Source organism: Aulonocara sp. 'chitande type north' Nkhata Bay, linkage group LG7 (genome assembly GCF_057382095.1).
Source record: "Aulonocara sp. 'chitande type north' Nkhata Bay isolate Kocher_YH1m ecotype deep benthic linkage group LG7, A_spYH_male_GT1.1, whole genome shotgun sequence".
Classification (NCBI taxonomy): Eukaryota; Metazoa; Chordata; class Actinopteri; order Cichliformes; family Cichlidae; genus Aulonocara; species Aulonocara sp. 'chitande type north' Nkhata Bay.
Genome location: NC_141350.1, coordinates 69096009 through 69117458, shown reverse-complemented (window position 1 = coordinate 69117458; position 21450 = coordinate 69096009). Strand labels below are relative to the sequence as shown.

At 45.3% G+C, this 21450-nt stretch overlaps 2 protein-coding genes across 6 annotated transcripts; both read left to right on the top strand.

Annotated features, from left to right (window-relative positions):
• The first annotated feature begins 1114 nt into the window (after positions 1–1114).
• On the top strand, positions 1115–12368 carry LOC147326858 (protein FAM3C-like). 5 transcript variants are annotated; one of them, XM_086302235.1, is made up of 10 exons: positions 1115–2022; positions 2282–2363; positions 9503–9583; positions 9746–9817; positions 9910–10018; positions 10108–10166; positions 10458–10508; positions 10581–10665; positions 10963–11089; positions 11520–12368. In XM_086302235.1, the coding sequence occupies exons 3-10, from the start codon at positions 9520–9522 to the stop codon at positions 11607–11609; spliced, it is 657 nt and encodes a 218-aa protein (XP_086158361.1). In that variant the 5' UTR covers positions 1115–2022; positions 2282–2363; positions 9503–9519; the 3' UTR covers positions 11610–12368. The 5 variants fall into 5 exon arrangements, with proteins under 5 accessions (XP_086158361.1, XP_086158359.1, XP_086158356.1 ...); XM_086302233.1 differs by adding an exon at positions 6986–7024 and having other exon boundaries at positions 1115–2363; XM_086302232.1 differs by lacking the exons at positions 1115–2022; positions 2282–2363 and adding exons at positions 3457–5278; positions 6986–7024.
• A 3917-nt stretch (positions 12369–16285) lies between these two features.
• actr6 (actin related protein 6) lies at positions 16286–21435 on the top strand. The gene is made up of 11 exons (XM_086302224.1): positions 16286–16503; positions 17229–17346; positions 17426–17494; positions 17575–17698; positions 17866–18001; positions 18078–18134; positions 19216–19314; positions 19497–19575; positions 19731–19902; positions 20501–20639; positions 20776–21435. The coding sequence occupies exons 1-11, from the start codon at positions 16436–16438 to the stop codon at positions 20903–20905; spliced, it is 1191 nt and encodes a 396-aa protein (XP_086158350.1). The 5' UTR covers positions 16286–16435; the 3' UTR covers positions 20906–21435.
• Positions 21436–21450: the final 15 nt, after the last annotated feature.

Sequence of the window (21450 nt, the reverse complement as noted above, 5' to 3'; positions counted from 1 at the left end):
TTTTACACGCGCACTCACATAAGCTCAGCGATTCTCTGCACGATCAACCTCTCACATGTTTAAGCTGCGGGAGATTTCACTTGTCATGTTTGCATAGTAAGCTAACGATTAATAAGACGATGTCAGAGGAATTGGTGCACAAATTATCATCACTCACAGATCAGTGCTGTCGCTCTCTATACACAGTTCGCACGATTGCAAAGTGAAAGCAAAAAAACAAGCGCAAATTCAAACGCGACTTCAATATGTCACATATTGACAGTGGCTCACCGATGCCAATGACATAATTACCCAGCTACATTTCTGAAAGAATGCAAAAGCATTGACATATATTTTTCCTACAATAGCCCGACAGGCAGGGAAGAGATAGATTTTGGTAGCCCGACTGGAAAAATCGCTAGCTCCGGGACGTCGGGCTAGCGATTTTGCGAGCCCTGTATCTGATTGAGGAATCACTCATCTTTGGAAAAGAGAGTTTATTACAGAGAAATGTCTCTTTCCAAAATAAAAGCTATACTATCCGCTTCTTCTGGGCTATATTCTCAGCAGCATAAGGAGAATCATGTGCTAACAGCTGTCTAAATGACTCGGCTAAAGTTAGTAGCATGCTTGTTGTTTTTGTCTTTGCACTAGGATGATGTCGGTGTAAATGTGCAGTCATATTCGTTGTGTTCCCACTAGTGCTTTCAGGTTAATCTCGTTGAAATGACCTTAACGCCACAACACGGCAAATCTCCGTTAACGAGCTACCGCCGATCGCTCCGTGCATGGGGATAGATGGCCAACACGTTAACGAGCTAACTGCGCTAACACACTAGTTCCCACCCATGTAATTGAGCATAGCATGGCACATCCAACATACTGTTTTACTTTAGTCCATGACTCGCTTACCTTCAGGGTCATACGTCACATGGAAACCAAAATAATTCCAAACGCCAGATCTGAATGAGAGTGGGGGAGGTCCATGTTGCAAGGAGAGCTTAACTTCTGTCTCGCTAGCTTGCCCTGCGCTCTTCCTTCTGTCTATGCTGTCTGTGTGGAGCGCTCAGTGGATCTGCGCTCGACAGTGCAGCCTAGGCAGAGTAGTCGAACGCAGATCCACTGAGCGCTCAACACAGACAGCATCGTCAGAAGGAAAGTTGATAAAATAAATTACAAATGTTGTATTGTTCGATACATATGCGTACCGAACCGAAAGCACTGTATCGAACGGTTCAATATCGATACGAGTATCGTTGCACCCCTAATAAACACCAATCCTATCTTTGCACCTACAGCCTCTTTTCTGCTTTGGTTTTTCGCTTGCACATGTCCTACACTTACCGCTGAGCCTGCACACAAATATTTAAAGATTCTCATCATGGGAAAAACACAAATGTAAATTGTAATCAGATTACTCTGAATTGCATGATTACATGGCGTTACGCCGGCGTTCATCACTTAGAGGACAGTAAAGTTGGTGCCTTGATTTTATTTAAATCCTGACGGCGACTTCCTGCCCCGAGGACGTCGTTTCCATATGAAAAACAGATGCGAGCACCAGACGCCATCGAAGCTGCTGCAGGTCTGTGGTCATGGCGTGCGCCGACTGAAGCCTCTGTGAGTAAAACGGGTTTGGCGAGTATGTCCTGTTTAAATGAAGCCAGGTGTTACAAATAAGAGGGCGCGTAACAGGGCCCTCAGCAGGCTTCCAGAAATTAACCAATCAGAAGCTGGATTCCTGTTACAGCAGCCAAAATAATAAGTACAGCTGCGGTCAACGATGACCGTGCCGACGGGTTAGTGGACACGGGAGGTTTTACACCAGTGTAGCCAGTAAACTACCAGTGTGTGTGTGTGTGTGTGTGTGTGTGTGTGTGTGTGTGTGTGGAGTAACCCCGACCTGCTGAGTCTGCGCTGCTGTCATCTACACAGATTTATTCGGCCGGCCGTTTAAGCCTCTTATTTTGTTATTGACGAGGAACCAAATGTGTGTTTACATCTGTGTGACAGGACAAGGAAGCGTCTGCTGCTCGGTGAGAGGTCAGTCTGTCACATGACACGGTCATTTACATAACCAGGCCATTCAACTTACCGTTAATAATAACAGAGAGGCAGGTCCATTCTAATGATGAGAGGACTTTTGTCGGCCTGCAGGTGTTTCGTGTGTTTCTACTAACCGTGACGTTATCTTGATGAGTCTAGCGTCCTCGCTTGAGGGGGGCGGAGCTGTTCTGATTGTTTTAAAAACTCTGTTCATGTTTTGCTCTTTTCTCTGTCGTTTTGTGTGAACTTGCTGAAGGAGGAACAATAACGACTTGAATCGTGTTTGAAAAGTGAAACTGAAGCGCATCGAGGGTTTGATGTCGGGGATGTTCTCAAATGTAAGTCGCCGCCTGACGACCACACTAACGTTGAAGCACATTTCTGTCTCCAGCTTTTCAGTGTTAAAGAGGCTGCAGGTCATGTGACCTCTGTGGCACTGTCAGGTTTTCTATAGAAAACGTAAAACATGCCTTTTGTTTGCCGTTTGTCTCCTGGAGGAAATAAAGATCAGCATTGATTAAAAAGTGTTGTTTTTACTGTGTGAGGACAGGAAGCAGGAACCTGCAGGTTTGGATTATAAGTCGTGTTTCAGACGCTTCACTGTTACGCAGTTTATGCTGAAAATGAGGCCGATGGTAAAAACAGATGGGCTGTAACAGCCAGGTGTGACGCCCCTCACCTTTACGCCGCGTCAGCGTGGAGCTGCTGGGTTCCACACATACGTTTCACATATTTGACTGAACGAGGTCCCTGAAACTGACGGAGCTTTCCTCCTGGCATCAAACCCACGGTTGACGTCCATCTTTTATATACAGTCCAGGGGCGGATCTAGAGAAATTTTCTTATGGTGGCAAAATCAAAGCCTTTTTCTTTCAAACACTCATGCAGGTGGTTACATGTGGTTACATGATTCAAATGCAGTAAGTATGCACGTTTTTCATATAAATATAGTCGATAACTTAATTATTGTCTGTAGCCCACATGATTACACACTTTAGTTACATAAAACATGTGAGTTTTGATGCTATGTACTGTATAGCCTGTATGATAAATAAATATGTAGCCCAATAAGTATAAACTCCAGAAAGCTACACAACATGGGGCGCTTCATTTACAAACACAAGTCTAACTTAAGTTTCACTGTTTTTGTTAGAAAACAGTCACATTGTTGCAGCTTAAATTACACAAAATGTCAGAAATCTGCACCGTCATGAACAAACATGTAAACCTCATTTTTCATGATTTGTTGGATGAACCCACTGAGGTCTGAAATACAACCGGCGATGTGTGACTCCTTTGAGTTTACGTTTGTATTTCACCCTCAGATTGTTTCATTTCATTTTTTCTTTTCAGCTCAACTGAATTTATTTATTTATTTATTTTACTTTCTTTTTATTGTTTTTCTTTAAACATTATACGGGGGGGGGGGGGTAACAACAAAACAAAACACCAAAACAACAACAACAACAAAAAGATAAATACAACAGGTAGGATAACAAAACAAACCCATGTTGGATCTCCTTGTTTCTACAGTTTGATCATTTCTCATTATCAGTGTGTTGGTCTTTATCCTGTTGGGTTTATGTACTCAGTCCATTTCTCCCACTTTTTATGGTATTGATCTTCCTGAGTCCTTATTCTGTAGGTCAATTCTTCCATAGTTTGTATTTCATCTATAATTTTGATCCATTCGTCCTGTGATGGTGGGTCTATCTTGTTCCATTTTCTTGTAATTGCCTTTTTACAGGCAAAAAACAACTAAATTCAGCTCAACTGACTTTAGTTGTTTTTTTACTGTAAAAAAACACAGACATGTTGGGTAAATGTTTATAACTTGAAATGCAAATATAAAACGTACATTTTATAAACATAAACAACTATTTATCTAAAAATGCAGCCAATACACCGTTTGTTTCATTTTCTACAACCATTTAAAAATATTACTAAAACTAAAATGAGAGAACAATCAGGTGTGGCAATAAGATGCCCCACAAATGATGTGTGCCAGTAAAAAACAAGTTTGTCCACCAAAAGACAGAAGAGCACAGGGACAAACCTGCAGGCCCGACAACAGCAGGTGTATCACTCCGCTGGTTTTCTACTTAGTGACAGTGTTTACGTTGCAAATGTGCCTCTGACAGTCATTAGTGCCCTCACTGACACACTAAACAAAACGACTACACAACAGAACGACTACACAACACACTAAACGTCACAAATCTGCCACATCTAAACTCTCTCTCTCGCTCTGTCTCGCTCGCCCTGTTACCGTCACTCCCCAAACTTTTCCCTCTTCCTAAACAACCAAATCCCACATGTTGACTTTTTTTTAATTGGTCGACATGGTGCATTTTTCCACCAATAAGAAAGAGGTGGCTTTTTTCCTTTCTTTCCTGTTTTCGTGCTGTCCTTACAAAACGCTTAAAACACACACGTGACGACAGTATTTAGAACGAAGCGTGGCTGATATATATATGATCATAACTCTGGATTTACTGGCCTGTAATTAAAATTTAAAAACTTTGAAGTCCGAACTTTCAATGTGGCTGAAACAGAGACTCAGCGTGGCTGCAGCTTGTTGCTGTGTCAGCTTACATCAGTCATGTGATCTGGAGGTGCAGCGTGTCCGTGGACCACAGAGGGTTAATAACACTCACCTTCCTTCCATTTCCACAGTGTAACATCCACCCACCTGTGTAAAATCCAAAATTCCCATGGTGTTGTTCAAAATGTGCTCTGGCACGATCATGAGCATCGCTTGCTGCTGAAAACAAGAAAAAAGCCGGTCCTGCTATGGGCTGAACCATTTGTTACTGGTGCAGGGGGGGACACTATGCAGTATATTCAGTTTTAGCATTTATATTCACTGCTGACTGTAACTACGCTCAAACTGTTAATGCTGTCTTACTTTAATAAACAACACTGTCATATGCAAAACTGGGGTGGCAAGGGATCATTTTAGGGTGGCACTTGCCACCCCATGCCACCCTTCTAGATCCGCCCCTGATACAGTCTCAGGTTTGACTTGACTGGAACTCCACGGGTGGGCGGAGGGATACAAACCTGGGGTTTAAAGACAGGAATGAGTTGCGCGGTTTTTTCACGGAGAGAAAAAGGTGCGAGAGCTGCTGTACCTGCGCGGGTGTCACACAAGTAACGTGCGGTGTGGTTTGGTTTCTTTTCCTCGGCTGAAAATATGAAGAAAGCGCATCTTTACGGAGCTTAGCAGCACCTGTGCAGGTGTACCCGGCAAGTAAGTTTAGCTTTAGCAAGTTTCCAAACATTCATGAAGTCTTTGACTGAAGGGTTGACAGCTCTGCTCAGGTGTTTGCAGTTTCTGTGGAGCGCGCTCAGGTGCGGAGTCTCGGGCCGGTGTTCCAGATCTACTGGCGTTTAGATCAACCGGCGTTGTGATTTCCAGCATTTAAACTGCTGCGAAGCTCGAAACATTTCAAACATAGGCTGAATGCTTCCTCTTGAGAATGACATCATGTCGATAAACAGCATTCCTGTCTCAAAGTAGTAGGCCAAAGTAGGCCGTGACTTTATAGATCCTTTATTTGTCCTGTTGAAGTCTGGCTGACATTAAAATGTATTTCTGAGAGTCACAGCAGGTCCGCGGACAGATTTTACACGGATCGGTTATGAAGGTGGTTTGAACACAGAAGCTCGTTGCTCCACAGACTTTAGTGAGCTTATTTACTGTGTAAGTAAAGACGGACGGGCAGCACACTTGCGAGCGCTCGGCGTGTCCCGGTGGGTGTGCGAGACGCATCCACAGCTTTAGTCCCACAGGAACATCACAGCTGGGATGTGAACTAGGGGTGGGTTTTTATAATCGATTCATCGATTAAAATCGATTCTGGCTTGGATAACGTAAAATCGATTCATTAAAATCCTGAATCGATTTTTTAATATAAATTTATTTTGTCCGAAATGCCAGAATCTCTGGTGACATCTCACAAAATTTCAAGAACCACCAAACAGTAAATGAGAGCAGGTACAGGGATTCTGCACATAGACTTAAACACACAGCGCGACCCGCGGATCAGAATCAGTTAGATGTCGCCTTTCTCACAGTCGGGGCTGAAAGCCGACAGCTCGCTGATTCTGATCTGTCAGCGGGTCGGCGCTTTGTGTTCACGCCCTTTATGCGCTGATTCTAAAGCTGTTAGTTTGATCTCTCTCCAAACAATATTGATCGAACCAGCAGCAAAAGAAGATCCAAACGCTTCACATAAACATCGTCATGAATTCACTCTTTTACTGTTTTGCTTCCATTGCGATGCGCAGCTCTCTCTCTCTCCCCCTCTCTCCCTCCCCCCCCCCCCCCCCCCCTCTCTCGAACAGTTTCCCTTTCTTCATTATTCGCTTGCTTGTTACGCACAAGTCTACTGTTGTTTACAGGCTGTCGGCCGCTTTTTTTTTCCCTTTTACATTCTTCCGAAAAGAAAACCTCATTTCTGCTGTTCAATACTGAACAAATTTAAACTTTTTAATATTATTCAAAATGCAAAATGCTTAGCCGTGTGTCTAATAAAACCGCTGTAACGTCAGAGGTGATGTTCATTAATTAATGGTTTTCTTTCGTTTTTGATGTACTGCAGAATATTTTTATAAAATCCAGGCCAGGAAAATCACCTTCATGTTTTTCTGTTTTATCTTCAGCTACTTTGACACAAAAGCCTCTGCTGTGATGCTCACACCTTTGATAAAGTCTTGCGAGTGTCAGCTTCCTTTTTATAGATACAAAAATATGTAAATGTACAGATCTGAATTATACTTCTGACTGTCAAAATTTCCCAGATTTAAATCGAATCGAATTAAATCGAATCGTGGATCGAATCGATTTGGGACCTTGTGAATCGGAATTGAATCGATTCTAGAAATCAGTGACGATACCCAGCCCTAATGTGAACACGAGCATGTCCTGAAGTTTCCTCCCGTTTGTCTCAAACAGGGAAACGAAGCACGATGAAGCGCGCGGCCCGCCGGGGAAGTAAGTTTCTTTCTGTCTTCACCTGCGCGCGTGTCTGTGCGCGCGCGCGCTTCTGACGCTCCTCGTTGATTTGCTTCGTCCTTCACTCTTTGGCTGTGTCCCAATTCAGGGTCTGCGGCCTTAACGGTCCACCAGGGCCGCGTACTCAAAGACCGCTAAGGCCGGAAGTGCGAGGCTTGTGAAATGGGCGGTCTAGCCTCCGTTGCGCTGCCCAGGTTGCCTAGCAACCATGATACTAACAGCTGGAAACGTGTCATACAGCTGTGTTTGACAGAGATGAAGGAGAAAATCTTTTGTTCATTTGTTCGTTGCTACATGAGCTTTGATCATTCTCTGTGAGATGAAGCTCAGCTATTGGACGGCGTATATTTTAAAGTAAAGGCTTTAAAACCAAGTTAGTGCAAACGTCACTAATGTCACATGACTTTGCCGACATGTGGCCAACAGTAATGTTTTAATGTTTTTCGTTAGTAAAAATTTCCACATAAATAAGTGACGTCATATTCAGTACTTAAAGTTTACTCTTCGGCCGCCCCTCATCCGCCGTTTTTTTTCGGCAAAATTATCCACACCCACTGCCCCGCTATGCATTCTGGGATATTGTCAAAGGAGCTTGCAAAGAAAAGCGTCTGGACTTCTTTAAGTTGCTTGAAGACGTTTCACCTCTCATCCGAGAAGCTTCTTCAGTTCTAAGGTCAAATGGTGGAGAGTCCCAGATATAAACCTAGTGGGAGTGACCCCCCCACAGAGGGACAAAAGGACTGTCCATCTAAAGGTCAAAGGTCACTCTTTCGAGGATGCCAATGTTCACATGTTGGACAGAGAGGACAGATGGTTTGAAAGAGGAGTGAAAGAAGCATCTATGTCCACTGTGAGCGACCATCTTTGAACAGAGGCGGGGTTTACGACACCAACTCTCTGCCATCTATAATCCAGTTTTGAGATCCCTCCCCAGAAGCCTTAACGCCCACTCACATCTTGGGCCATCTGACCTCAGGAATTCGCATGATAAGGTTGCGCCAGGTTTCACAATGAGCTCACCCGAAACTCTGGCTGATTGGGACCCACACCCAGTTTCCCACCTTGGCTCAGGCGATTAGAGGATCATCAGGGGTCCTTTTGTCCCTCTGTGGGGGGTCACTCCCACTAGGTTTATATCTGGGACTCTCCACCATTTGACCTTAGAACTGAAGAAGCTTCTCGGATGAGAGGTGAAACGTCTTCAAGCAACTTAAAGAAGTCCAGACGCTTTTCTTTGCAAGCTCCTTTGACTACGATGACCTGGATGACTGAGAACCTTCACAGACATGTTCTGGGATATATTGGGCCATGAAGTCTACACCGCCACATCCTTAAAATTCAGGGAAATGAAGGACTCATTTGAGGGCCGCATTTCGAGCAGCCTTTGAATTGGGACAGCCTTCGTGGCGTCGCGGTGACGTAATCGGCCTTAAAATGCGGCCTTTAAGGCTGCAGACCCTGGATTGGGATACAGCCTTTATCTTCTTCCTGTTTGTCTGAGTCTTCCTCCATACTGATGTTCCTCCCACTGCACGGAAGCTCGTTTCTGCCTCAACGTCAAATTTTGAGAGAAGCCAAAATGTTAAATGTTTAGTGTGTAAAATCTCGCCTCGAGCTGTCAGTAGATTGCAGACGGCAAATTTGAGATAATCACCGGAAATTCGACTTAACAGCCGAATATTGTCCGACATGTCAGCTTCTGAAACTTGTAAGATCGTCACCTAAAGGCTGCGTGTAGGGCAGAAACAGTTTTTATCTTTCATTGGCAGAAACGAGCTTCAGGCAGACTTCAGGTTGACGGGCTTTCACACGTGTGCGGCTGCTATGTTTCCTAATATTTCAGGGGCACCACCCTTAAACAAAGCTCTGTTTTAGCCACAGTTGACTTCGGGTGATCGCTCTTCAGCACAGCAGGCAGATGTTTCCTGTAGTGAGAGCACATCTGTGAGAAAGAACACCGGTGTTCAGCTCACCTTTGTGTGTGCAGGGCAGCTCACCTGCGCACAAAGAAATGCAGACGACGAACATCTTAACCAAGATAATCTGAGCAAATATTTGATTGCATTTAATTTACAAAGCAATAATTCACAACAAAGCGCGTGGGCCTGTGTCCGGCTCACTTTAATGTGATTTAAACATTTAAAACTGAAACATTCATGTTTCCCGTGGCTGTAATAAACCAGCCGCAGTCACCGGTTTGCCTTCTTTCCATTTATTTGAAGTCGTTCTTATCATTTATTGACTTTCATGGTTTGGTTGTTGATTTTATTTACTTCTAAAAAAACTGGAAACATTTTCCAAAACAATCCAAATGGTTTGACAAAGAGAAACGTTAAAGGTAAAAGCGAGTGTGTGAGGATGTCAGACGTGTTTCTCATGCCTGTGATGCGTGAAACTGTCCTGCAGCTGTGCGACCGCCTCACACAGCGTGCTAACGACACTGTGTGCCTCCCTCAGGCGTCGTGCTGTGGCTGATGGCGGTCGCGTGTGTGATCGTTGTCGTCGTCTACCTGCAGCAGTCCAACGTCTCGTCTGAAGGTGAGAGTGCATGAAGCACGACACGGATCTACTGACTGTAGCGCCGAGGACGGTCGCACCTTCAGCTGCGCTCTCAGGCCGGATGTTTCAGATTCGTATTAAAGCGAAGAAAAACCTGTTTCTGTAAATCTAATGAGTGTCGTTTTGTTTCTGTCCTCGCAGGTGGTTGGCATAAATTACCCAAGCTCATCAATTTCTTCCCTCGCGAAGCCAAAATATCCAGCAAGCGTTCAGGTCAGAGGTCACTCGAGCTGATTGGGGGGCGTCAGCTGACCCAGAGGAGGAGGTGGAGGATAATAATGAGTCTTTTTCTGTCCTCCCTTCAGCTGGTGTATGTGGTACTCCAAGAGAGTGTCCTGCACATGAGATCAGTTTCTACATCCACAGCGGAGCCGCCAACGTCGTCCCCGCGGCCATCTGCGTCCAAAACAAACTGTAGGCGCCGCCTCCTTTCCTCAGCGCGTCTCTCTGGCGTCCTGTCAGACCTTTCTTTGTGCTAACGTGCAGACTGTGCCTCTCCTCAGGGTTCTGGGAACTGCGCTGAACAACGCTGGAGGAGGAATAAACATCGTTATCCTAAACGGTGAGTGTGCTTCCTGTGCAAAGGGCTTCATCTGGCGCTTTGTGCACAGTGCAGCCTCACCGCTCCCACAGCTGCTGATTGATCGAGACGGCTCCTTTTCTTTCGGTTTCTGGTGTTTCGTTTTTCTCTTTTCACTGCTTTATTCTTATTTCTAAACCTTTACTTTTTTAAGAATTAGTCTTAAGATTTTCTTTGGAAACGCATTCAATCATCAAATGAATGGGCGGAGCTTCTCTCCTGGTGTTCTGCTGTGATCCCGTGTGAGGTGATACCTTCGTTTTTCTCTGGCAGGTAAAACGGGAGAAGTCCTGAAGACGGATCACTATGACACGTACAGCGGAGGTGAGTGAAGACGACCCGAGCCGACTCGTGTCAGTGGTTGGAGGCGGAGCTTTTATCATGTTTGTGTTGCAGATGTGAAACCGTTCATTGAGCTACTGAAGAGCATCGAGACGGGCTCCATCGTTATAATGGCGTCCTACGACGAACCCTCAACAAAGTAAGAGTCTCCTCCTCTGATCGCTCCTGACGGGAGCTCGGACTCTCCTCTGGGTTCTTGTTCTTGCACAGTAATCGAGGACCAAATGCAGCGCGGATGCTGCATCTTGTTCCGTGTTCGTCTGTTTTATAAAACGGGACAGAGCTTTTCCAGGCAGGGGTGGAGTTTGTGTTTCTGAGGCTTTGTCTCAGCTGTCAGCTCAGTCTCTGTGTTGTCTTCATATTGAGGTGAAAGGCGCTGCCTCCACCCGTGTTGAAGCTGTTAACGCACTGCTCCACCCTCTGTGTGTTTCTGCAGGTTAAACGACGAGCTCAAGAATCTGATTGCTGAACTGGGAAGCTCCCACATCCACTCGCTGGGATACAGGGACAACTGGGTGTTTATTGGTGGCAAAGGAGTAACGGGGAAGAGCACCTTTGAGAAGGTAGATTAGTCTGAAGGCATCGAGCCTGCTCTGGCTTCATCGTGGAAATGTGTGCACTCGTGCATGTAAAGCATTAAATGCTCACGTGGGATCAGGGTCCTGACGCAGGTGTGATCCCTGAGGGAGCAGGTATCAGGTTTCCCCTGATAGTGGAGGGGTGGCCCAAATGCTGGCTGAGTCCTGACCAATCACAACCATCCTGAACTGATCTCCACTTCTTCTTTTTTTGTTAAAGTGTCTGAGCTCTTAGCCAGCCTTTAGGAGGAGATGTGCTCTATAGCAGCAACAACGAGACAAACCAGGCTCAGCCTGAGCACACGTGTCAGACGTGAAAGGCTCTGTAGAAGCCGAGGAGAGCGCCGTGCCGCCTCTAACCTTGCTCAGCATGTCAGAGACCGCCCTCTTCACCTCCTCGCTCTCTCTCTTCCAGCACATGAAGAGCGACTCGGCAACCAACAAATACGACGGCTGGCCCGAGATGATCGGGCTGGAGGGCTGCGTCCCCAAATACCTGGAGTGACGGGCGAGGTGGCGGACGCACGGCCGGTGATTTGGAGACTGATCTGGGACCAGCAAGTCGTGCAAACCAAATCCAGGTGAACCCACCTGCTCTGTGTCTTGTCTGCGTGAGGCTTTCAGGGAAGCTGGACTCTGTCTCCGTCTGCTGTCTGAAGCCAGGTGAGCTGTGCAGTAAGACCTCCTGAAGGTTTCTGACATCCAGCCTCTCCTGAAGCGCTGCAGGCACCATCACCGGAACCAGAGTCTCCAGGTTTTATCTTCGAGTCCTCCCAGAGCAGCTCGGCCGCACCTTCCAGTTTGTTTCTTCGTTAATCTTTTAAGTGTTGCTTTGATTTCTTAAGAATGACAGACTCTGACAGAGACGATGACATCAACCAGCCAGGATCACACACAGGTCTGGGGATGTTTCTGGACTTTTTTGAATGTGCATATTTTTATTGTGTCCTTTCTTGAGTTTAAGGTTATTACAAAGTGAATTAGTTGCCGGGCTGTGTGTCTGCACGTGTGGTTGTTGGTTTCTTTACATTAAAAATGAAAGGAAGCCGAATGAAGAAGATGCTGATGCTTTGACTCCGGAGGAAGACAACGATTTTGAGGCTAGATGAAGGTTACCTGGTTCTGCCTGAAGCTTCTTCCTGTTTAAAGGGAGTTTTTCCTTCCTTCTGTCACCAAGTGCTTGCTCACAGGGCGCTGTCTGATTGTTGGGTTTCTGTTTTATTGTAAGATCTTTACTGCACAATAAAATGTGTTTGAGGCCGCTGCTGTGGGTTTGTACTATATGAATAAAGTTGACTTGAACTGAAGAACAAACTCAGACTCTTTCACGCTGCTGCCTCGGCAAACAGAGAATTTGACACTTCCTTGAGTCACATCCTGCAGCAGCAGACTCATTGTTCATTGTTTCTCTTTGTGAGTAAATGTGACTCGGGGACAAACATGACAGCAGCAACCTGTAAAAAGGTGAGTGAAGCTGAGCACAGTCATCAGAGCGTCCTGTCCTCACACGTGGACGACAGGTTTCATTTTGAGGATGGAAGCAGGAGAAAAAGCATCAGGATCAAGCACCTCATTTTCTGCTTTGTTTCATTTCGGGAAACCATAGAATAGCACTTTGTGCGTACAACAGAATTATGGATGCAAACACAATAAACGTGTGTGGTGTTTGTTAACAGTCTGAAGAAGCTGTTTGTCCCCAGTTTGTCTTTTCTGCATGAAATAATGGAGGAAATCATTTTATTACTGCACAGAATAAAGATCCACTCCAGGTGATGGTTTAAATATTCAGGAGCATAAAGCAGCGAGGCAGTGCCCGCCTACCTGCCGGCTCGACGCACCTGCAGACGTGATTTATGCTTCAGTTGTGTTTTATGTTTGCATGACAGTTGGAGTGTGAAAAGTTGACGGTTCAGTGTGATCGCCATCCTTTGTTTAACCTCTGTGGGCAAAGGGTGAAAGACATATGTGAACAGCTCGGGTGTGTTTCAGTGAGAGGAACTGTGTTTATATTGGAGGTATGGAAGGGTGGTGCAGGACAGATGGGTTGAAGCTCTGAGCCCCCTCCTGTTTGAGACGGGTGAGGTCAGGCAGGCGTAGGAGAGCCTGTGTGGGTGGAGGCGTGCTCTGAAGAGAAGAGGAATGAAAGACGTGTGTGTGAATGAGAAAGAGACGGGGGGAGGGGTTTAAATATCTCGGGTCAACCATCCGAGGAGAGCTGAGGAAGGCTGCACAGGATGGAGATATTAGAGCAGGGGTGTCAAAGTGAAATGAGCTGTGGGCTGCTGTCGTCTCATTGGACGGCCACTTTAGTGTGCAAGTAGTACAAAACAAGAAAACCAGAAATATTTTCTAAAATGTTTTGTTTAAATTTCAAATATTGTATAACAAGACAAAACCGCAAACGTGAATTCAGATTTATTTTTCCTCACTCTTAACTAACTGAAGCCTTTTGTTGAACCACCAAATAAACACATGAGTTTGAGACTCTGTCACTGAACTAACAGCATGTTCGTGCTCTCTGCTCATTTTGCCTTCATATTCAATCATTTTTGGCTTTTTAAAAAACTCATTTTAACATTTCACTCAACAACAAACAAATCCTCCCTAACAAAAAAACCAAACTGCATTATGTTTCTTCATGTCAGTATACGGGCTGTGACTTTGAAACCCCTGTATTAGACAGAATGATGACGATCGAGCTGGCAGGCAGGAGGAAAAGAGAAAGACCTCAGAGAATAGGGTTGCCAACCGTCCCTTAAAATACGGAATCGTCCCGTATTTCGAAACAAAAGTACACGTCCCGTATTGAGCTAATAAGGGACGCACTTTGTCCCGTAATACAGTGAGAATCAAAAGTAGTCTATAACTTTTAATGGAATTAACGCTTTGTTTGAAAACATAATTCCCAGCCCCTCTCCTGCTTTGTGACCAATGAGCTGACAGCACACTTATGACAATTCGAGTATGACAATTCAGATTACCGCTCATCTCATTGGTCGAGGAAAGGTCGCTTACGGAGAAAATACCGGAAGACAACAGTTGACCACAACAAGAAGCATGGCCAACAGGGAAACAAACGCCGACACTGCGGTGCAAGTCTCGGACGACAGTACACCTAAAGCTGGGCAGACACTGTGCGATTTTTTCAGTCACGTTATTCAGCTCCTGCTCAAACTGCACGATTGACTCACAGGGGTTAGAAGTTCATAGGTCACGATGCAGGTCTCACACTATACGGCCCGATGCTCTGATGCGACCTGAGTGCTCACACTGTGCCTCCATAAAATTAAGGTTATAACAGAAATTCTGTCGCTCCCTCGCTCTCTCTGTCTTTCACTCACACAGACACACCACCACCATCAACTTTGCTAAATTGCTAATGAAAAACATGATCAGGCAGCTGTGATTGAGCAGCATGTAAATCCAACTATTTTCACGGTTGTTGTGGTCGTGATAATTTTGTGAGGCCACATCGAAAAGGCTCGGATGAGCTTTCCAAAGTTCTACAAGTTGTGCCTCCATCGCTTGTGTCCAGATCACACGCTGCACAGCCGTGCTGCTCCGTCTTTTTCACCAACGTTTACGTGTTTGCGCGCGAGCAGTGTGAGCGGCTGTGGTGAGAACCTCACGAGCGATTGATGATCGGGAGCTGGTCGTGAGGTGTTAATCACTTCTCGTTACCCCACGTATACTACACGATGCACGATGAAGATCACTCAAAAATCGTCTCAAAATGGGCCTAAAACCGCACAGTGTGAGCCCAGCATTAGAGCAGCAATGTTTGTTCCCCTCAGAGAAAGGGAAGAATGGGAAAAGGAAAACACCTGGCTGGAAAAAGTTAATATGGGCATGTGCAGTGAATATCAGCGCTATGTGGCCAGAAGTGTGATAATATAATTTATTTTGTGTAATAAACAACTGCAAGGATAGATGATTACAACAAATAGATGACTAATACATAAAAGTAATACATAGATGAATAATGATGATGAGTTATGATGCGTAATCATGGGAACAAGCGGGTTTACAAACAGGAGCAGCTGATTAGCATTAGAAAAGCTGAAATAATACCTCAGCTGAAGCCAATTGTACTAAATGCACTAAATGTGCACTGTTACAAGAATATTTTTCGTTCTATTGTTTTCTATTAATTTATATAATTTTAAGTTAAGCAGGACAGAGTGCTTTTAAAGAAAGATTTACTTATATTCTCAAAAGTTAAGCATGACAGGCTTCTGTTTAAGTGTGTTAATGTTTTACTGTGTTAATGTTGTCATTTTGAGCTAAAAATAAATGGCTAAATGATCATTTGTTTCACATGTGTTCATATCACAAAGAATATGCATCTGCTTAAATCAAATTCAAGTCAAAGGGTTAAAAAAAATAATTTCACACACAAAAAAAGAGCTAGAAAATTCACCACACTGGGAAGGGTGAAGACAACTGGGTCGCCCGGCCCTGGCCACGAGGTGTCCCTTATTTATTTTTCAGGGAGTTGGCAACCCTATCAGAGAAGGTTCATGGATATAGTGACGGAGGACATGCAGAAGGTCAGAGTGACGGAGGAGGATGCTGGAACAGGAGGAGATGGTCCTCTGAGAAAACTAAAGGGAGCAGCTGAAAGCAAAAGAAGAAGAAAAAGATTTTTCTCTGTGATTGTGCAGATTTTAGAAACATTTAAAAAATGTGGTTTGACTGACGACCCACTACATGGTTCCACTCACACCCAAGTTTGGAGGAGGGGTTCTTGTTGTGTTTGGGCGCGATATGCTCAGTTGATGTATGGAGGTGAATAAAGTTGGAGTGAAAAACTGGAGCTCCCGTGTCGTGTGTCCCAAGCCTCCATAGTGGCATGAAATGTAAATATTCAAATAAATTACATCATCATTATGCTGAAAGACAATAATTAACTAAGTGCACTTAGTTTAAAGGAAAAGTCGTATATGGGCGGTTATTTTGTTTATAACTTCCGATTAATGTCATTTAATTCCACTCTGAAGGGCAAAAGAGACTAAAAATTAACGGAACAAAGGAGGGGGAACAAAAGCAAGATACTGTTTCCACCCGAACACTTTTCTAAAGCACAGTCAAAATCATTCTTTCTGATTGGCTGGTCGAGCTGCAAAGAAGCGTAAAGGCTAAGATGTGAAGATCTGATTGGCTGTCCATCCGCCACAAACCGAGAGGACGACAAATTTGATTGGCCGAAGGAGTTCGTAAAGTTCTAATGGCGGATTCTCGCTGAAAATGTGAAATGCGTTTTGTTTTTGTTTGTTTCTGGATTAATCTGAGTTTATAAATGCATTTAATGTGAGCAGTTCCGCCTCTGAAATGGCGACATTAGTTTTGGATAACGGAGCGTACACGGCGAAGATCGGATACAGCCAGGAGAAAGTCAGGTGAGATGTTAGCATGATAGCTAACGTTGCGGCTAATTAAAATAATAATAATTAAACTGAAGAGGCGTAAAAATAATTTAGACTTTAAGCGACCTAACCTCTGTGTAAAAAAAGTCAAACCCTCACGCCAGATTCTATTTCAAATCTCTCAGTTTAAGGAATAAAATGTATTTCATTAAAACGCTTTCTTATTTCTTCTTTATAGACCAAATATAAACTCTCAAAGTCATCTTATAAATGTATAACAGCTAAGGGTGTTATACATTTATAATAGGGTTTTTTTTATTAAGTTAACTCTTAGGGGAGGCTTATTTTTCCAGTGTGCGTCACGTAAAACAAAATCAATAAGAATTTACTCGAACTTTTGCATACAGCTGTACATGATGGCGAAGACAACACACTGAATTTCATAAGGACAGTTTTGTTTCTAAAGCTATAATCCATGAGAGAATTGAGAAAAATATAAATTTGTACATATCTAAGAGAAGAAATGGTCACATTTACAAGATAAGCAGATTTGTAAAAACATGAAAATGTTTCAATGAACATTTGCAAAGTTGGTGGGTGGAATGAAACAAACTGTCAAATTTATGAAGGGAAACAGTTGCAATAAAAACATTTAAAAAATTAGAGTAAAAATGAGCAAATGTGTGAGAATAAAAAAATCATGTAGTTGGTAGAATAATGGGCGGCCCTGACGTGGACCTTCTCTCTGTCCCTCTCAGCGTCATCCCAAACTGCCAGTTTCGCTCGAAGACGTCCAGGTTAAAAACCTTCACTGCAAACCAGCTGGACGAGATCAAAGATCCTTCGGGGCTCTTCTACATCCTCCCCTTCCAGAAGGTGAAGTCACGTAAGGGTGAAGCAGCTTCGGCCTGACGTCAGACTGTCTCATTTCCACCGTTTCTCTTCGTGTCTTCAGGGTTACCTGGTGAACTGGGACGTCCAGAGGAAGGTGTGGGACCACCTGTTTGGAAAGGAGATGTTTAAGGTGACTCCACCCCTCATCGCTGTGGTGTGTTTGACTGAGCTCCTCCTGTGGTGGAGGCTGACCCTGTTTTCTGGGTGCAGGTGGATTTTGCAGACACGAGCGTCGTCATCACCGAGCCCTACTTCAACTTCACCTCCATTCAAGAGTCCATGAACGAGATCCTGTTTGAGGAGTACCAGTTCCAGTCGGCACTCAGGATCAATGGTGAGTCCTCATCCTGTTAGATTTCCTGTTACTTTCAGAATAAAAGCCTGGCATCTCGTTTTAGTAAGAGTGGCGCTCGTAAACTGTAAAAAACGGTAAAACTGAGCTGCTGATTTCGGGCAATCAGGGAAGCTTTCTTTGAATGATTTCCCACCTTGTTCCTCTAGCCGGCTCTCTTAGTGCTCATCACTACTTCCACACAAACCCCTCCGAGCTCTGCTGCATGGTGGTGGACACCGGGTTCTCCTTCACCCACATCGCCCCCTACTGCCGCAGCAGGAAAATGAAGGAGGGCATCCGCAGGTTAGATGACGTGACCCTGCAGACGCAGCAGCGATAACACCAACAGCAGCAACCTGATGCCTGTTTTTCCTTTTAGGATCAACGTGGGAGGGAAGCTGCTGACCAATCACCTGAAGGAGATCATCTCTTATCGGTGAGTCGTGCTTTGTGGCGCCGGCACCTCGGCCGGAGTAACTCTGGGCTTTTATTGAACTGTTGTTTTTCTCGGGTGGAATAATTGTGACACAGACACAGACACAGACATCCTTAATGACTTTAAAACACAGGTGTGGATTTATTTTCAATTTTCTCTGATCCACACTGTGTGTGTGTGTTTGTGTGTGTGTGTGTGTGTTTGTGTGTGTGTGTGTGTGTATGTGTGTGTGTATGTGTGTGTGTGTGTGTGTGTGTGTGTGTGTGTGTTTGTGTGTGTGTGTGCGTGTGTGTGTGTTATCATCAAGCTAGAGTTCATGCTGGTTGGTTGAACTTGTGCGTCTCTTCTGTTCTGCAGCTTAATGCTAAGCTGTTTTATCCAAAACCAGCTCTGATGTGTGTTTGGGGTCATTGTCCTGCTGGAACACCCGCCTGTGTCCAGCTGCTGATCTGAGGTGTAATTGCAGATTTTGGAGTCCGTCCTCCTTCATCACTCCAGAACCACGGCCCAGAGCGTGATGCTGCCACCGCCATGCGTCACAGCTGCAGTGTTCTCAGGGTTGAAAGCCTCACCTTTGCTCCTCCAATCAGCTCCATCTTTGTCTCATCTGACCATCAAACTTTTCTCCAGAGGCCGTTTGGCTCGTCCACGTGGGCAGATTTCAGTTGAGCTCGTTGATTTTGGAGCAGGAGCTTCTTTCTTGGTCCTTGGAGATGTGAGACTGGCTTCACTGTGGAAGGGACACTGACTGATGTTCCAGCAGATTCCAGTCCACAGCAGGCTTGATCCTGGGTGTTCCTGAACATCCTAACAGTTTCCTGTCATCTGAGGGGGGCAGTCTGGGTCTCTCCCAGACCTCAGTGGGGACAGATCTGAGTAACTTGTATTTCTGTGATCCTCGTGGAGTCCATCGCTGCCTCCGGTTCTGATTCGGCAATCCTCCTCTGAACAGGTGTTTAGTGTTCAGTTGACTCTTAGCTGATGACGGTCCAGCTGCAGCCGTAACACAGGAAGCTCGTCACACTCGTTCAGATTTAAAGAATTAAATAAAAAGTAAAATGATCCCTGTTTGTTTTTACAGTCAGCTGCATGTGATGGACGAGACTCACGTGATCAACCAGGTGAAGGAGGACGTGTGCTACGTCTCGCAGCAGTTCTACAAGGACATGGAGATCGCCCAGTAAGCAGCACGCTTTAGCCTGAGCTTCATATCCTGATCTGGGACTCTAAACAGTGTGACAGGGTTTCAGTGTTTTATCCTACGTTAGTCCTACGTTAACAGCTGGATTGTGAGTCCCTGTGTCAGAGTGTAAATGCACAGCAGCTGCTGGTTAACGCTGGACACCTGCTGTGGTTTGTCAGGGCCAAGGGCGAGGAGAACACGGCGATGAGGGATTACGTGCTTCCAGATTTCAGCTCCATTAAGAAAGGCTTCTGCAAGGTGAGAGACCCTCAGCAGGAGAGCTCGTGTTAACGCGCTGTCAGTGAGAACGTGTCGCTGCGATCCAGTCACGTGGCTTTGTCCTCATTTTGGCAGCATCTTCAGTGTGTGTGTGAATGACACATTCATGGCTCTCTGGTGTTTCTGCTCACCAGCCCCGTGAGGAGATGGTCTTCAGTGGGAAGTACAAAACAGGAGAGCAGATCCTGAGGCTGGCCAACGAGCGCTTCGCCGTCCCCGAGATGCTCTTCCACCCGTCCGACATCGGGATCCAGGAGATGGGAATCCCAGAGGCCATCGTCCACTCGGTGGAGTCGCTGCCTGAAGGTCAGCGGCTGATCCACGGCGGCGTGCCGGGGTCACCGAAACACAGATTTATGAATGAAACTGATTCTGTGAGCGTAGAGAAGAAAACCCATCAGAGCCTGTCACTGATTTCTGAGTTAGTAGCAGCAGAGACGAGGAGACGGCTTCCCTGTAACTTTAATCACGGAGACCTTTTGGCAGCGAGCCGACGGTTCGATTCCCAGCCTGCATGTTGCTCCTGCTCACTTCCCACATTCCTGTCACATACACGACAGATACAACTTCAATAATAATGCTAATAAATAAAAGAATTTAACTATACAGTAATGTAATCATATAAAATTATATTTAATCAAAAGCACCAGACGTTCAGCTTCCTGTCCGTCGTCACTGTCGCTGTCCAATAAGAATCAAAATAAAGTGTAAACGTAAAATCTCATAATCCAAAACAAATCAAGTGTAGATGAACTACTCATCTCGTTTCTGTTTTAAAGCTGCAGACCAATAAAAACTGAATGTTAAATAAAAAAGTACTCTGACACTTTCAAAGACGGCCTGCGGGTGGCGCTGTGAGGAACAGCAGCTCAGCGTTTTGGTAAACGTGTGAATCTGTCCTCAGAGATGCAGCCGCACTTCTACCGGAACGTCGTGCTGACCGGAGGGAACACGCTGTTTCCCGGCTTCAGAGAGCGGCTGGAGGCGGAGCTGCGGGCGCTGGTCCCCGCCCACCTGCCCGTGTCTGTCGTGTTTCCTGCAAAGTAAGTGCTCCTCATCCTCACAGCCTCAAAATCTTCACCAAGTGGCGTTAGAGATGAGTAAACGTGGTTGGTTAGCTGACCTGCGGATGCTGCTGTCCGATGACGGAGACTTTAACGCTGTGTTTGTGTCTCGCAGTCCCGTCTGTTACGCCTGGGAGGGCGGGAAGCTGCTGGCTCATAACCCCGACTATGACGAGATGGTGGTGATGCGGGAGGACTACGAGGAGAACGGGCACTGCATCTGCGAGGAGAAGTTCGACATTTAGGAGTTCAAACTGAGCAGAAACATCGATAGTGATGATTTGACTTATTCCACTTTCACACGTGTCCTGCTACCACGGCAACAGTGTGTGTAAAGTGTGGAGTCTGGGTGGGGCAGGTTTACAGGTGGGTGGAGACTGAGGGTCCCCAAACCTGCAGGTCTGGATGCTCCTTGGACGGCGTGCTCAGGGCATTCAAACCACTGCTGCTGTTCCTGACGTTTATCCCCGAGAACCTGCAGCAGCCGCCTGCCTCCACCTCTGCTGGCTCAGTGGAGACGGAGGTGTGCCCGCCGCCGGGAGATCAAAGGCCCAGGGTCGAAGTCATGGCTCATAAATGTGATGTTTCAGCTCTTTATTTAAACTTGGGAATAAAAGGGAGTGAGCAGTCCCAGATAATCGCTGAATGAATAAACTGTAAGTGGTCAGAAGACTGTTTTTGTTTGTTTTTACAGTATTTTTAATGTTTGTGTTCTTTGTATGTAAATCTTAATTTGCATTTATTAAATACAATAATAAAAAAACTCCAGTGTTCATTTTTGAGTGGTTTT